General features: G+C 35.4%; 1 protein-coding gene across 1 annotated transcript in view; it reads left to right on the top strand.

Moving 5' to 3' along the window:
* Window positions 1-10,510: 10,510 nt before the first annotated feature.
* Window positions 10,511-18,769, top strand: part of LOC117122763 — an 11,074-nt gene continuing 2,815 nt past the window's right edge. The window contains exons 1-2 of the mRNA XM_033268505.1: window positions 10,511-14,814; window positions 15,058-18,573. Of these exons, the coding sequence (XP_033124396.1) occupies window positions 10,729-14,814; window positions 15,058-18,573 (7,602 nt within the window). The 5' untranslated portion in view covers window positions 10,511-10,728. The remainder of the gene's footprint in view (window positions 14,815-15,057; window positions 18,574-18,769) is intronic.

The following is an 18,769-nucleotide window of genomic DNA, read 5'->3' as shown; positions in this document are numbered from 1 at the left end:
CCCCCTGCCAGCCTACACCCATGGAGGCGCATTTCTATTAGAAACTGGTCCTATTTTTGAGTCATTACAGGATATCCATATATAGTGTAGTGTATAAATATCTAACTGATCATCAACCAACAGTATATATTTCGGAAGCTAACAATGTGGACTATACCATTAAACGTTCAAGGGTAGTCAATAAATATTTCAGATGCAAAGAATGTGGACTATTCCATTTAAAGTTCAGGAGTAGCCACTAAATGCATACAATTTCTAGTGTTGCTTTTCATTGTGTAGTGCATTAACCAAAGAGTTTCTAAATGCTTTAAGCCTTGTCCAGCCTATCAAATTCTATTTGACAAAAATATGTGACATGCCTGAATATTGTCATGACGACATCATATCATGACCATATATAGGCACATCATGACTATATATGGGCACATCATGACCATATATAGGCACATCAGGACTATATATGGGCACATCATGACTATATATGGGCACATCATGACTATATATGGGCATACAACAGTTTTTTGTCAGATAAGATTTAATAATCTGGACAGAGCTTTAGATATTGCTTTTAACTGTTATTTGGGTGCTGATATTATGCCAATCAAATATATAACAAAAGTGATTAGCATGAGCAGGGAATAATAATGATATATTTCCTTTTAGAGAAAATGCTAGGTTGTAAATTTTTGTTCCCATTACTGTATCAAAATACAGTATTTTAATATTCGCTCATATGATATAGTTGTGTATTTGTATATTCCATTGGTAAGCATTGAAAGAAAATTAATATAAAATTCCTGTCGTATATTTTTGTTCTCGTAATCAACAATATACTGTACATTTACTTTTAATTAAAGAAATATTTTTTCTAACCATTTCAATTCTCTGTTACAAAAAATCAGTTTATATTTGTGTAAGCATTATTTTGTTTTAATTATTTTGCATTTTAGGTTTGAAAATCAAATAGAATAGAATTATATCATATCAGATATATGAATATGTATATTTATATATACATTTATATATAATATATGTATATATATACTATATATATGTATGTTTATATATATATATATTATATTCTTATGTACATCTATATATATATATATATATATTGTATTATATATATGCTGTGTATAAATATATATGCATATGTATATATATATATATGTATATATATTTATATATATATATATATTTATAAGTATAAATTTAATTATCATAATAGATATATAAATATATTTATTCTTTATTCAAGTAGAGTTACCTCATGAACTCCGTCTGTAATATTTTTATTTTTTAACATAGACCTTTATTGTAGATAAACTATTTTGTAAATGTTCAGTTATTTTCAAATAAAAGCTATTAATCTTTACGTGACAAAAGAAATCACTGAGGCAGACCTAGCAAGTTGGTTAGATGCATGTGTAATGGAATTGAAAAAAATATCTTTATAATATTCTTTGGGGGTGATGTCATCCTGGAGATTTATATTTGGGTCTGTAATTTACTTCAATTTGGTGAATGTTTAAATAACAAGTTTTACTTTTCATTTCAAAATTATAATGAATATAATGTTTAATTAAATATTGGTTTTTCAACTTGTTATATTATCTTCTTTCTAGTTCTGTTGGATAGAGGTTGGATAGAAGATTATCTTCTGGATAAATATTTTCTGTAAAATTGTCACTGACTTCATAATACCGAAAATAAAGCCTGGTTTCCATAGAAATCGCTACACGCTATCGCTGATTCCTATGGCAACGCTGATTGATGCGTTGAATCAAGGACTACTCCCAATTGCGTCGGGGATAGGTACGCAGTACAATGATTGCAGTCAAAAACAGTAATGCAATCGCTACTGTACTGTGTAGCGATTGTATGGAAAACTAGCTTTGGAAAATTTGAAAAAAATAATAATTGATGTATGATAATTCAAATATTAATGCTGTTTTATATAAATATAGCAAAGTGATTACCAATATTAAAAATATAGAGAATAATCACTAATGATTGAACAACGTGGATTTGTTTATTAGTAGCTAGGTGGTCAATTGAAATCATAATTAAAAAAGTGAATATAATATGGGTTTGAAAAGAATCTTATGGAAGCGATAGAAGTTAGTAGGGCTGAGCATAGACTTTTAGATATTTGTCAGATTCAACAAAGATGTTGATCAGATTTTGTTGAAATATAGCACATTGTCTGACAGACATGTGAAGACACAAGATTTGTTTGATGAGATATGTCTGAAATCAAAATGTCCTATCAGACAGTGGGTTTGCGAGTAGAAGGTAGTAAAGCTCAGAAACGCTGTCACATACTACACTCCGCAGTGTCTGATGGTTAGATACTCGGTGTGTGTAATATATTATGGACCTTTTGATTTGCATGAGGATTCGACTCTAGAACGGATACACTCATCCATGACTTCTGCTTTCCCTACTCAAGGTAGAATCAACCCAATCTGCATCCTAGAAGACGAGAACTTAACGCTGCACAAGCAGATGTCTTTATACGCCATTGCGTTCTAGATCCTACCATCGTTGTGCAAACGAAAGCTCTTATTAACAGACATTGGAAGATTTGTTTTGGTCAGATATGCTTGAAGTGAGCATACACTTCCAAAGTATAATAAGATATTTTGTGTCGAGTCTGATGCCTGTCTATATATACAGGATGGTTAGAACATACTGTTATTTTTCAATGTGTATAAATTAAATATCCTTCACAAACGAATAGTAAATTGTAAACTTTGCTTTAAAAAACATGGTATTTGTACATAGATGCTAACCTCTTCCCAATTTCCAAACACTGTTGTATGTGTCCACTTGTATTGTGGTATATAAATTACATGTAAAAACTATGTGTGTTAAATATTGAACATAGGAAAATATTTGTCTTTTCTAATGGAACTACAGTATATATATAACAATGGTATTAATAATATTATAGATTATGTGATTAAACTGCTGAGGATTTATTGGGTTGTTTTTTTCCATATTTGCAATTACATGACCAGCCTGGGATAGTTGACAATGATGTGTCATCACTTAAAACATATATTTAATTTTTTTTTTTTTTTGAAATTACACAGAATATACTATTACTTTTTCTCTGATTTTCAAACTAAATAAAATGGGCGTAATAATATTCAAATGATTTGTGTCATGTTTGTCAATTTTGTTTTGTCAACAATACACAGCATTTATATATAAAACATATTGAAAATATAATCGCCACAGTAAAATCATGTTGGATACTTTACCAGAGGCGGATCGGGGCACAACATATTCAGAATAGATAAGTAAGAGTGCTAATTTCAATATATGCCTTGAAATTTTAACTTTGTGGCAAAACGGGTTGGGGGAATACCCCTACTGGATCCGCCCCTGTTTACGAGGGAAAGTCCCTTGCATATCATTTTCATTGTGCCAGTGAGTGACGCAAGCTGCGGCATGAGACTGAACTGATGCGAGATTGAATAGGCCCTATATCAGACTTCTCAAGTAGGCCTACTATGGAAATTCCTTAGGCTTACTTGCTATGTAAGTTTTCCCTAATATACGGACGTACGGAAATAGACAAAAACTGCATCTAAATAAATCGTCTTAAGTCGAGAACAAACAATTTTTCCATAAGGATCTGTGGTTACATTGTTCCTAGACAATTCACACTTGGCAGATTACAAATAAATTATTGTGAAAACTAAGAAAAGTGGCCCGTAAATCTTCATCCTTTCCGGTATGTTTGAAATTCCACATCGAATTACAGACAGCCCGTCCCAAAGATGATCATCGGGTCTATTTCTCGGGACGATCGGATTTCAAAGTACAGTAGGCCCGAACGTCCTGAAAAGTGAACCATAAATCCTCAACCTGTTCAGTTTGAAGTTTCTACATCTACTGCAATTTTGAGCAACCCATATCAGGACAAATTATTAGGTGCTACGGATTTTCATTTACGAAAATGAAATGACGTGATATATCTGCATTATAGTGAACCTTTCATAAATAACAATTATACAGGATTATTACATTGTTTTGTCTTCATGTTTCATGATTGTACGTGTAATGTCCTGATAAATGCAACGTAACTAGTCACTCACCACACTTTATAAGAAAATGTATGTTACAATTTTAATAAAACTAACTACGTGTGATATGAAATCTGGTTGTCAATCATGAACGTGTGAAAAAAATGACTAACTACAACTTAATAATTTATTTTATTTGTAAGGTCAAAAAGTTCTCATTTATTGACTGCTGACCTTTTTGAAAACGCCTGGGCTGATTCCTAAATTCGTTTTTTTACAATTTGTAGGCCGCCTAATGCATAATATGTGACGACCCATTTTGATAAAGACTTGATTATAATATAATATTTCATCTACCCCATGGCATACCGATACTCAGTTGTGAGACCATGTGCAATCGTATTCAGAATCTTAAAATTGTATCGGGTATCTATTGTTACAAACATTCATCCAGAGATCGGATGCTTAAGAGAGGAGGAAATCTTCTATTTTAAATAGGCCTAAGTAGAACTGAAAATATCGTGTGAGGATTTTCATCGATCTGATAGAGGCATACCGAGAAATCAAGCCCTCACGAGGGCGAAACCCATTTCACCATTAAATCAGGCATCAACAGGTCTTGATTTAATATATGATTTAATCAATTTCTTTTGAAATACTCGACGCTAATAACATCAACTGACCATTACCGATGTGGCATGGCGATATTCGACATGTATTGATACAATTTTTCTAGAGGTTAACCAAAACCAGCAAATAGAGAAGAAAATGCAAGGAACTAATCCACTGAACCATATGTATAAAAGGCTATGCATGATCAGACCAAAAGCAGATATTTGCTTGTTAGTGTTCAATGAAGTCTATCCTGTAATGTCGACATGCCATCATTGGCATTTGAGTTTCGATGGCACTGGTTGTTGCTGAAGATTCTGACATTTTGTTTAAAAACCAAAACACATGGCTATCTAGCCGGTCAATAACATTGTAACTGCAATAAGCCGTTTGTTCGAACAGAACCATAACTATCGAGTGTGTATATATGGGGCCCATTGTAGATGACAACGGCAGCTATGCAAGAGGAGGATCGAAGATACACTGAAATGCTCAATGATTTCAAAGGTTAATTTTTAATCGATGCTTCTGAAGAAAACACTGACTCGACTTACTTTGAAAGCAAGAAAGATAGATGTGCATAACTTATAAGTTCGTGTGTGGCATGGCATATATTGTTATTACTAATACTAGGTAACTTAGGATGTACTCCATGGACGCAGGATGAATTTCCTCTATGTCCAGATCCAAAATTTGTTGATCCTTGAATTCTCGATGCTTGTTTCATGGTCAAACTTAACTGGTTGATCCTTACAGAATTCATCTAGTCTATTCTCAAACGCATAGAGAGAGGGAGCTGTTACAACTTCATTTGGGAGTGCATTCCAATTGTCTAGCGATTGCCAACGGAAACCTTCTTAAGTCCACACGAGAAAGTTGCTTTAGCAGTTAAGAGAGTGTCCACGAGTTCTGTCTAAAACATTAAATTGTAAAAAAAAAAAAAACTAGAGACAAAACTATCATATAAATTATTTAGAATTTTAAATGTCTCAATCATATCGCTTCTATCTTCTGTACCGTACTTCAGAGTAGGTAAATTTAATGTACGGAGCCTATCAGAACTTCAAAACCCTTCAACCAGGAACAAGTACTCCTAGTAGATCTACGTTGCACATTCTCGATCAGGTCGATGTGTTATAGTTCTGGATCTCAATGTCAACGTCTGAGAAAAATGTCAGAGGGCAGCTGTGCTGCTCCTTAAGACAATGTAACCAACACCAGTATCAACTGAATTGCGTCATTCCGGCCTGCCAATCAAGCTTTTGTTGACTGCGGTCTCTAGTATAAAAGTTAATGTAAAGATAATTTTTTTTATGTAACCCAATTGTGTATATGGCAACATAGATTTTTTTTTAATTGTGGTGTTTTGTCATGTATTAATGTGAGTGCAAGAAAGTAACAACAGTCAACAAGAAACCTTCGAGGGTAATCATTTTACGTTTCTTTTTTTTTTTTTTTGCCTTTTTTGTGCTTTTTTTAATGCCCATAAAACGTAGGCCTACTATGAAACGGCGATCATATCAATATTTAAAAAAAAAGAATTAAACATAACAGTAAATATAATTATTTTAATATGAAGCATGCTTGAACTTAAATTTTAATTTAAAACGACGCCTACATTTGAAATCGTCATTTTCTAGGCGTGTCCAGCTAATTGGTGGAAATTTTATCTAGACATGGACAAATTTAATCATAATTTTATTGTGCCTATCTTTGTAATAATATTCAGTATAGTATATACTTGTGTTTCCAAAATTCATTTCACACACTGTACCAATACTGTTCTGTTTGTAGGCCTAGCCTAGGCCTAGGCCTTTGTTGTGCTGTTTGTAGTAGTCTAGCAGGCTACTACTAGTTCTGTAGGCCTAGGTCATGTACAGGTAGGTGCAGTGCTAGGATAGTTTGATATCGTAGTCTAGGCCCAGCTGTCCCAAGTTAAAGTTTAATCAACTTCTGGGAGATCTGGTTTATGCATTTAATTTTTGCGCATAGTGATATACCATGGTCGCTAACTTTCGAGAAACAGTTACTACATTAGTAAGAACATGAAAACATGAATTTATGGGAGACGGGTTAGTTTCTGGGAGATTTTTATGTACTCTGTACATGTATGAAAGATCGTGCGAATTTCCAGGAGTCTCATGTTTTACGGTAGACTTTAGATGATTTTGCTTCATTGGATGTAGACTATACTTGCCACTTGTTATGGTAGCTGCTAATTTGACATTCAATTCCCCTTTTGTGATTGATCCCGGGTCCTAAACTATTTTTTTTTAAAACAATTTCTCAAGTGATCATTGAGCCATAAAAGTGCATGCCATAAATGTGTGCAGTCCATGATTCTCAATTGCAGTACAAGCAACTATGATGAATATAAATTTAATGCATACAGCGAACACTAATTTGACTTGCAAGCTTTTTGTAGGCTTACACACCTGTATATACTCTACAATATAGTCGTATTGAAATGCATAATATTAAATAATTATAATTATGTATATATTTCACAATGTAAATAATTTAAATTAATCAATTAGTCTAATTAGTATTATTGATTTTAACTAATTATAACTTTGGGAACAAGGCGTCAGTGGCAATGCCAGCGGGGTTGGGGGGGGTCTGTCAGAGAGGGAAAATTCCACCTGTCAGACAAGCTTGGACCCCTGTTTTCGAACAAAAATATAAAAAAAATTAATTTGTCTATCTTTTGTTAGTTCCTAATATTGTGGTACGTCGAACAAAGCACAGTTGTGGGCCATACTACAGTACAGCAAGCCATAAAAATTCACCCCATGAAATCAACCACTAGGGAATTCTTTCAGAGGACCATGGCCGACTCACCAAGGCTCGTGTCAATTCCTTGCTTCAGACACCCCTGTTGGAATTGTTGGCGCCCCCCCCCTGTTGGCATATTTCTGAAGCAATTACTACAATACAAGGCATGTTTATGAATTTAAAAATTATTTTAAATAGACTACAGATCTTATCCTGGCTTTTTAGTACTTCACCAATAAAGAGTCATCATGTAGGTCAATAAAGGGTGGTCATGTAGGTCAATAAAAGGTCATCATATAGGTCAATAAAGGGTCATCATATATAGGTCAATAAAGGGTCATCATATATAGGTCAATAAAGGGTCATCATATAGACTTGATCCTAAATAGATATTTATAAAAGATATATATTTAAATTAAATATACATTGTTTTTGAAGTTGAACCCCTGTTAAGGAGATTTCTTTGGGACCAAAAAAAGTGTTTCTTTAATAGGGGTGAACCTTAAAGTCAGGCTCCAGAGGAAAAAAATTATGATTTGTTGTATAACTGATTTTTCAAAGACACAAGAAGCCTATGTGGCAAAAAATTTGGGAACGGTTAATGAGATACAGATTTTTTGAATATTTACACTTTGGAGAAAATTGTGGAAAAAGGGTGGTTACGCCCCATTCCCCACCCCCTCAGCCCTACCCCTGTCTTTAAATATTCAAAAATCTGTATCTCATTAACCATTCTCATGTTTTTCAATCGTCAAATATGCTTTTTGTGCCTTAGAAAACTCAGTTGTACAATATATATCATAATTTAATCATATAACCCATCAGAATTGTTCTACCATTTAAAGATCAAACTTGTTCCAACACCGTATCTAAACATAGAGAAATCTGTTCTATTTTCTCTATGATCTAAACAACTTAAACAGCTTAGCTTTAAGATTAATAATGAAATTATGCCCGTATTCACAAGCAGGAAGATAGGTGAAATCTTGAAATCGAAAGAAAGTAAACCTAAGATTGTTAATGAACAATGCCTTGTTTATAAATTTCAATGTGGCTTGTGCGATGCAAGCTATGTCGGCTACACTTGTCGACACCTTTATCAACGCATTGATGAGCACAGTAAAGGTAACATAGGACAACATTTAAAAGATCATGATATTAGTGCTACTGAAACTGTTAATTATTTCAAGGTTTTATCTAAGTGCAAATCCAAGTTTGATTGCTTAATCAAAGAAATGCTTTGGATCAAAGAACTGGAACCTACACACAAACAAACTGATTCAGTCAAAGCCAAACTGTTTATCTAGTTAATTTGCTAAAAAGGGCTAATTATTGCTTAGCTCCACTAACGGCTCCACACAGTAGGCCCTATTGATATGTAAATTAATTACTTCCTGTCACTGCTTGGTATTTTTGTTTTTAGTTTTTTTCAATTTATTTGATCTTGAGAATGGTTCCATGATGGACCCGAAACGTCGATCTTTCTTGTCATTAAATTTTGTTTTGAAATTATATAGTAAGCGTCTCTTAATTCATTATTTTTATTGTTAATAAAAACAAAGTACCTGTAGTGTTTTATTGTTTTTAAAAATGGATGGATGGTTATTCATTCCTTGATATCATCATAGATAGTTTGTAAAATCAATAATTTAATGTCAACATTAGCCACGCCACGCCCTTCTATTCAGACCGTGAATTTTAGCTTTTGTATAGCTTTTCACTGGTAGGCTCAGCCTTTGTTTAGTTTTCAACCAATCAGCAGCAAGTCTCATCACTCAAACATATAACTATTTCCCTGTTTGAGATCTCTGCAGATATTATTCTCCTGAAGACGGTTGAAGCAAGTCAACCGAAATGTCGAGATATTCTCAACCAACAGTTCTTTTCAGAACTATCTACGTGGTGTACCGCAAGCATTAATTATATATTATACTTTGCCATGCAAACCTTCAAACAACATTAGTTGTGTTTTAACGGAAGAATCAATGAATTCGAAACTGGTTTTTTTCATTTAATTTAGTGGTTGGTTTTAGACTGTAAATGGTCTAATATAGAGATGTTCACAAATTATATTAAATAACTAGCCAATAATAGATCTATGCGAAAAAATATAGGATTCCGTATAAGTAATTGTTACACATTTTTAAGTTTTCAGGTTTTTTATTAACCTCAATATCTAGTGTTTTCATTTTTGTCTTGATAGATAAGTCATTTTGTAGTTTTCGATAGACACGCACAACATAGGGTAGGCGTAGCTAGGCCTAAGACTTATGTCGGCCTTTGGAATTGTCTGAAAATACTAACGTAAACTGTGATGCATATAGATAGATATAATATTTATGTAATGAAGAACTGTTACCGATTCCAAAAGACCATGCCTATTTGGAGGCCTATGCTGTGTGTGTTAAATGATTGTTTTTGTTGATTGACCTGCAATGCGGACGTGCAATTGGAACTACGAATTGGCTTATTGTACTTCAATGCCAATTCATCTAGATAATAATAATATTAGATGGATTTATATAGCACAAATAAACGAGGTCTCTATGTGCTCGGGACTAGATGATTGCACTTTTCAATAACTTTCTCCTCCCTGAGGGTCACTTCATGTCCTCCTCAGCCAGTAAACCGGCGCACTTTCATCTGTCCACGACAGGGGCCGAGTGAACCAGTACACCCCTACTCATCCCGAAAGATGTACTGGGTTCTTTAAAGTGCACATGGGCATTTGTGTACAATAGGCCTACGGTTTATAGTCCTTATCCGAGAAGACTTGTTCCACCACCAGAACTATAGGAACGAGCCAGCCGCGAACTTGTGCCGATATTGTTGGCTATGATCACGGTGCCCCTGCCTTAACCGCTCAGCCATTTGGCTCGCTTGTTTAGATCTGCTTTCATCTTCTACCAGTGAAAGTTCCATGAATATTTTCTTGATATCCAACTGGTCCTAAAGCTTGAGGCTTAATTGTTCCAGGAACATTCAGCATATACACAAGTTTATTATGTTTAGCCAACTATGGCAATTTGACTATAAATATAACTTAAAAACACAAATTCTATGATTGTATCTTATTTAGGTATCAGTAGAAGATTTAAAATTGTTTACATTTTATGAATTTCAGATAAAAATGTTAGTTACAAGAAAATGTCTTCTGATGGGCTGCCAGTGTTAAATGCAAACGCTTTGCCGTCACATGGTCCTGAATGCCTTAGGTTGGAGGGTGAGTTGAGTGGTAGATTTGCCCATCTGTAAATCAACCCACAAAAATAGTGTAGCAGAAACTGAATTTAAAGATGAAACAATGAATCATTGTGATGATGAGCATCCTCGTCAGGGGATATTTACAGACAAAGCACATGCAAACAACAAAGTCGGAATTGATTCACCAGCAAGCTTGTCGGATGATTTAGTTACTACTACTACTTCCAGGATTTCTGGACATCCTGATGCCAGCTCTGATACAAAATTAATCCATGAGTGTAGAGATCGAGCTGAAAAGGGGAAAAGTGGGGTAATGGACAACATTGCAGAAAAGACAAACCATCAGAGGAACAATGTGATACCTCAGCATGATCCATACTGCTCATCAGATATTGTAGCTGTTGTGGATGTCAATGGGGAGATTGCTCTTCCAACAGTTGGTGTAGTCTCTGAGCATAGTACAGCAATGGCTACTACTGAGCAGATTGATGAAGTAGAAAATGTGTTTGAAAAAAGCAGCACCGACTTTGATGCAGATACAAACTTATCACTATCTGATCAAAGACCAAATCTGTTTTCTACAGATTATCTGAAAGAAAATCCACATGTTGAATCTTTCCAGTTAAAACAAGAAGTTAATGAAGCTCAATGTGAGGGCATTAATCATGTTGAAATCACCCAGCAAGGTTCTGATGGAGATCTCTTGCCAGAATATTCACATATTGAGTCATTTTCAAAGGATTTAATCCAGAATAAATCACATAGGATAGCCATCAAACTAGAGAAATTAGATGACAATAATTCTGAAAGAAATATCTTTGCTTCAGTTAGTGATAACACCACACCTCATCTTGACATAGACTGTATACCTCCTCTGCCACGTTTGCAGAGATCGCCATTTGTATGTTTGGAGCCATTGCCAATGGATGATGCAGTACAAAGCATGAGCAGTAATAGTGGCTGTAATATAAAAATAAATGACATAAAAAAGGCAACATTCACTAAATTCCGCAAAATATGTTTACCTCAAATCCCCAAAATAAAATTGGAACAGACAGAGCAAACTGAAATTGATTACTCTGAGGATTCTTCAATTAGAAATATTTTTGATGTGTTCAACACAGATCAGGAAATGCAAACAGAACACTGTGATGTTGATGTGAAACCAATTCTATCTGCATGTGAGAAAAAAATTAATGTCGGGAAAAGGAAGCGTGTGACTTATTCAACTTTAAAGGAATTTAAAGATAAATATCCAGACTTGTACAAAGAACAAACTGGCCCTGGTACTTCCAAAAATGTCAATTTTTCATCAGACAGTTCTAACCCGAAGTCAGTTGAAACAGTTCCTGTCGTTTTAAACAATGTTTCTGTGAAGTTGGAACCAATAGATCTCCCACAAGGAATAACAATGGCCGATAAAAGCTACAATATTGGTGGTTGCTCTACAAGTGAACTAAATGAGATAATGGATACAAGTAATTATGACTATAATAACATCCAGTCCTATGGAACAGGAAGACTTTTTACTAGAAATAATAGCAGTGAAGATTATGTTCCAGATTTTGATGAAATTGATGATATAATGTTCATTTCTTTTTGTACTCAAGACTCGCTGGAAGCACATGTTGAAATTGAGAAACAGACTCAGCAACCAAGAAATAAACATAAAGACTTACTTGAAGACATCTCGCATTTCAAAACCAATTCATCTAAATCAAAACAAAAGCAAAAGAAAAAGAAAGCAAAACGAGGTGCAGGTGTCAACCATGGTTTCAGAGGCATCAACAATAAAATATTGCTATATGAACGTATGCTCTGTGAGGAACTGAGTAAGAAGAAGCACCACCAAACTATACATCCAGACCTGAAGAAAGCAGGAATAACTCGCCTTAGCCAGTCACCAGCTAAACGCTATAACCTAGCTGAACTGGGTGTGAATTTAGATCCACCAAAGTTAACAAATTTGAACCAAATTGTACCTCCAGCTAATAGTAAGGCTAAATCAACTTGTAGAAAAAAGTCATCAAAGTCATTCAAACACAAGAAAGTTTCTAATGTAGATGTATTATCATCTAAACAGTTACCAGTTAAAAATCAATCAAAGCCTCCTGACAATGACTTTAGTGAGGAAAATGACCCAACATCTATACACCACCCTTCATTGACAGCAGATCCTGATAAATGGAGACTACCAGAGTCTGAGAGCAAACCTTTTAAACCATTTGAGCTGCCAGTCACATCCAAGACTTCTGCGTTTGTAAGCAAGGAACTTGATGAATATCTTGATAAACTACAAAATAGAAGTTCTATTTTAACAGATTCTACCCTTACAATAAAGCCAGTTTCTTACTTTCAGCCAGACAAGCCGCAGAGTTATGTGCGAACCCTTGACATGGTATTGAAGAGAAGAAATAAAAATAATCAATTCTCAAAAACAGAACCACCATCTCAGTGTGATTCACTTGTTTATCCATCAACTGCAGATTGTGGTGAGACTTTCAAGAGCAAGCCAACACATCAGAAATTGGGTTCCAAGAAAAAGACGAAGAAGGTAAAAAAGAAAACAAAAGCTGTTCCCAAAAAAGTTTGCCATGAGGATAGTGATGATTCTGTAGACTCCATGGACCGCATGCAACAGGAACTCCTTCAACAAGTTACTTGTACATCACCAGTTGATACTGCATCCGAGAGTTCTGACTTTGGTTTGATGCAGGATTTAGATGAACATTTCTCTGATGATTTGAATAATGATGATGATATCCATGGCTTTGATGTACACAAATCAAATTTGGACAATCAAGCACTTCCGGACTGCGGTAAAGACTACTGTAAACTTGGTTGCCTATGCAGAAGCATTGATGGAAGTAAAAAAGTTGAAACCGGTATATCTCACTGTAGAAAGGTAAATTGTATGTTTGGTTGCACCTGTGACTTCCAAGAATCAACCTCAATAAAATCAGGCCAAGGCCACCCAATGTATACATTCCAAGGAGAATCAGGACAACAGGTAACTTCTCTTGGCACTAAAGATTCTAGTAATAAATTTGAGATCATTCTGTCTCAGAACAGTTCATCTAACTTAACACGCTATGAAACATGTGCAAGGACACGGACATACATAAGTAGGCCAAGAAAAAAACATTGCTCATGTGTAAACCGAGGATACCATGCCCATGACAGCCTTAAGGAAAATCAACAAAAACAGGAGACAGTTCCTGTCATTGTCTACCGAATTCCTCAGGAGAATGGATCCAGTCACCTTGTTGCTGTGCCAGCTCAAATGAGGAAAGAACCGAAAACTGCATCAGAAAAGCTTGCTCAAGCAAAAAAACTTGAAAGTCAAAACACAGTAACTTCTTCACTTGTTGTTTCACAAGATAAAGTCCAAGGTTTCATGCTTGCACCACTTATTGCTGTACCTACACCAGTCCCTGAACAAAACCTACCTGTACAAGCAAAATCGACAGGCACACCAAAAAAGAAGAAAAGAAGTAAACCTAAACAAAATAAACAAATACCTACCAGTAATACAGATAGTATCAAACAATTTCAGTTCACCAATTCATTGTTGGCACCAATGCAAAAGATGAATACAAATACAAGTGTTGGATATGTCACAACAGTACTCACTGGGCCATCTACTAGTACTTCTGTCTTTGAGGCAGCTTCGCCATCTGTTAAGACTGTGAATGACAATAGAATTGGTCAGAACATTCCTCAACAGAGTTCTGTGTCTGCTACAAAACCAGTAATTACTTCTACCAGTGAGGCAGCTCTCTCATCTTTTAAACCTCTAAGTGACGATAAAGCAGGTCACAATAATCCTCAAGAGATTTCTGTGCCTTGTATCAATCCAGCAAGTACTTCTTCAGGGGATGCACTTCCATCATCTAATAAAACTGTAAATGATCAGAAAGTAGGTGAACATAATCAACAACCGATTTCTGTGCCTGTTTTTGATCCAAATACACAAAATAATGCTCGTCCTGGGCAGAGAAAATTGATACCAAAGGGTAAAAACATCATTCCAAATATAAAACATGCTGATCTGAGCCAGAGGAAAATATTACCAAATGATATACACATACCTGTCTCCATTCAGTCAAGCATTGCAACAGAGATCCCAACTGACAAAGTTTGTGGTTCAATGGCAACTGAAAGTTTGGATGGAAAAAATATAGTGGTGAGTAAATGGGTAATTTTTTTATATTGTACTGTCTGAAATTTTGAGAATGCAAGTATGATCCTAATATTGTAAATGAGGCCACAATTTCACTAGAAAGATTCCTTTATCTTCAAAGACCTACAGTAACAGCAAAGAGCTGAAAATGTGTATTTTAAATTAATTGCAGCTGATTTTTTTTTTGTATGATATTCTCTGATGAAATTCACAAATCTAATGAAATATTTTGTTTGTCTTCATCAGACTGATACTCGACCATCAGTACAAAAATCTGATACCAAAGGAAAACAGCATGCAGATGATGTAAATGAATATAATAAGGAACTGACAGACAAAAGATCCAGTCAAGATTTGTTAAAACCTGGTGGCCCTGCAAACATTCGTTCAAGCAAAAGTACACCACTACAGAAACCGGTGTTCATTGACTTGACTGAAGAGGAAACCGAGAATACAAAAAGTAACAGCACAAGTACTACCACGAATGTAACAGACACTGCCAGCACTCCATCTTCTGGGGTATCTTTGCCCATTGAAAGAATAAAAGTAAAAGTCAAGCAAACCTTAGGAAAAACAAGTTCTGATATTGTGGAACTTCCATCAGCAACAAGGTTGCCTCACAAAAAAGTTGCTAACTTCACAGGTAATAGTAAGTCTGCAAATAAAGCCCTGATGTGTATTGATAAAGTTGTCCGTGTGAGATCCAGATTCAGTGACAAGGCTTGGGAAACAACCTCTTTGTTAGTGGTGAATAAAACCTCAAGGGACAAAGCACATCCTGTCCTCATTGATATTAATTCCAATGAAGATTGGCTGCCACATAAGTCTGCTATAGTCAGTGTTATTTTACAAAGTACTTTGGATGAAACCATATCTACCAAAGCAGCTGGTTTTACTTTGTTCCTTTACTACAGTGAAAAAACGCGAACAGTTCACCTGAAACCAGGTAACGCTATGAGTGGAAAGCATAACGTAAAAACTGTTACCGTGTGGGTATTCATACCAAAATTACCAATCAAACTTACAAAGACTGTAGAGAAAAAAACTTTTGATACAAAGAAACCAGTAACTGATTCCTACACCAAAGATGAGACTGATGATGATGACTGCAAGATAATAGCTGTATTTAACAATAAAGCTAAGAACGTTCCAAAAGTTCATGATTGCATATCACCTGTGGAAGAAATAAAAGATCTAGCAAACATCAATAAAAATGAAGATTGTACGGCTAAACGATCTGGATTTGCTAGTGTTGTTGTAAAGTCTGTAAATAAACAAGATAAGGAGTCTATTAGTACCACATCAGAATCAACCTCTAAAAAAATAGAGCATTCCACTATTAGCAAAGACTATAACAACAAGGTCCATGAGAAAGACACTAAAAGCAAATATATAAGTGAATTACCCAAGCTTGCTTTGCAAAGAATGCAAAGCCATCTAGCAAAGACTAGTATAAATGAGACTGACCAAACTAATGTGCCAGAAATATCTTCTTCAAACAATTCTGAAACCCAGAAAAGTGAACATAAAGTTGATGAAGATGATGTTGATGTACAGGACTATTCAAACCCCTTGAAAAGTTGTGAAGAAATGATGGTAGACGACAAAAGAGATACACAGATGGCTGATGAGGTGGATGTGGATTTCAAAATGGATTTCCAACATGCTGTTGAGGTGGAGGGTGAGAGCAAGGAGGACAGAATTGACATGGATGGCAATGAACGTCTATTTGCTGATGAGGCAGCAATGGATGGGAAATCAGATCCCCAACATTCTAATGAAATGGAGATGGATGGCAAAGAGGATCCTCAAGCAGGTGTTGACTCAGAGATATATAGCATCAAGGATATCCATACTGCTAATGACTCTGATATAGATGACATTGTGGATCCGCTAATGGCTGAGGAGTCACAAATGGATTGTATTGAAGGTTCTAAAGTTGCTGATGAATCTGAGGTAGATGGTCTAGAGGATACGGTAAGAGCTGGTGAAATTGATGGTCAGTTGGAAGTGGATGCTATGGAGGGTACTGAAAGAGTAGATCATTTGGAGGGGAAAAGCATGGATGAGGCAGAGATGGAAAGCATAGAAGACCTACAAACTGCTGATGGGCCAAGAATGGAAGGCAAGGCTGATCCTTCAATGTTTGATGAAGCGATGGTCAAGGAAGTTTCTAAAATATCTGATGGGTCAGAGATGAATGGCATGGAAAATCTTCATACTTCCAGTGAGGCAAACATAGATAGCATGCAAGATGCTCAAACTGGAGATGGTAACAAGGAATTTAATGGAGACCATAAGTACAGTAATGATGGAGTGAACTTGACTACTTTTGACAAACCATGTGAAAATGACTTACATGAGTCAGAGTCACCAGAAGAAACTGAAGACTTGTTGGCTAAAAGTATCAGAGAAACTTATGAACAATGGCACAAGATCATAAATGGACAGATGTGCAATGATTCAGGAACAACATCCACTGCTAGAAATGAATTAAGCATTGTAACTGAGGAAGAGCAGAAAGATGTTACTAATAAAGATGCAAATGAAGAGTTTGAGGACTCGCCTAAGACAACAAATGTGAAATTTGAAGAAAATTCCAATTTTTCTGAACCTGTGTCCAATAATAGAAGTAATAAAGATGAATCTGAAGAGCTAGGAAAGGATGATAGTGTAGATAGACTTGATATAAATGCATCAAAAGTTCTTCCCATGCACCCAGGAAAAGACATTAAAGTGTTACCCAATGACAATTTTCACCATCCCATATTATCTGAAGAATTAATTATTGATAATGATAAGAAATTAACAGACAAATCTGTTTTAGATGATTCTAGTGGAAATGATGATTATTATTTTGATGGTCATAAACAGTGTATAGATGTTCTGCCAGATGTATATGATTTGAATTGTGAACTTTCAGTTTCCAAAAAATCTACAATTGAAGATTGTTCTGAAGAACAAAAATGTCTTGAAGATAAATTTTTAAATGTGAGGAGGAGTGGAAGACCACGTGTACAGTCATGGAAATTACTATCTCAATCCGAGCCAGACCCTTCAAAAAATGATAAATCCAAAGTGCGTCGCACTGTTAAGAAGAACTTGGTGAAGGACTCTAAGCAGCAAATAGAAGTTGGTGCTACCAGCATGAAATCCAATAAACAACAATCCGAGATGGATATGATATATGCTAAAGTGCCATATATTGAAACCCCTAGGACAACGTCAAAACGCAAACGTAAGGACCTTGGAGTTCAGCAAGGAACTCTTGACCAACAGTTGCAGAGACTTGTTGCTGAAGATCAGTTTGAACAGAAACAGGGACGTTCAAAAGGGTACAAGAAATTTACAAATAGGCAGCAGCCATCTATTGTAGATGAATGGCGAATAACAGATGAGGAGTTGGGGATTGATGTGGCTCCGTTTAAGGAAAATGCCGCTTACGAAGATGAATTTATTGATGTTGAGGGGAACTATGAGGTCCAGGACATTGAGGCAACAAGCAATATGTCGGACTACCACGTAACAGAGAAACCCAAGAAAGGAAAGTCTAATGCTGCATCATGGAAACCTCCATCAAGAAATCTTATATGTGACCTTGCTTCAAAGACTCTACACCCACCATCCTCATCTCCGGCAGAGAGGCGCAAGAAAGGTGCTGTCAAAGGAACATTTCATGACATTAGCCAGTTTCTTGGTGAACCTCAGTTTACAGAGTCGGTGGTTGCCTGCTTGGAAAATGAGGAACAGCAACCAGGAAGAGTAAGTTATCAATCAATATTTTGTGGATCAATATTGAGTGTGACACCGACAATGATACCGTAGTTTTGGCATGGAACATCGTTCTGAATGAGACTAGTTAAATGATGAAACTATGTTATCCATTTGCTGTATAATCATTTAAAAAATTGATATACAGTAAATCATTAAAATATGTTCACTGGGCTTAATACAGACC

This window comes from Anneissia japonica, unplaced genomic scaffold (genome assembly GCF_011630105.1).
Source record: "Anneissia japonica isolate Jap-2015-1 unplaced genomic scaffold, ASM1163010v1 scaffold288142_len361356_cov169, whole genome shotgun sequence".
Taxonomy (NCBI): domain Eukaryota; kingdom Metazoa; phylum Echinodermata; class Crinoidea; order Comatulida; family Comatulidae; genus Anneissia; species Anneissia japonica.
This window is presented reverse-complemented; position numbering and strand designations above follow the sequence as displayed.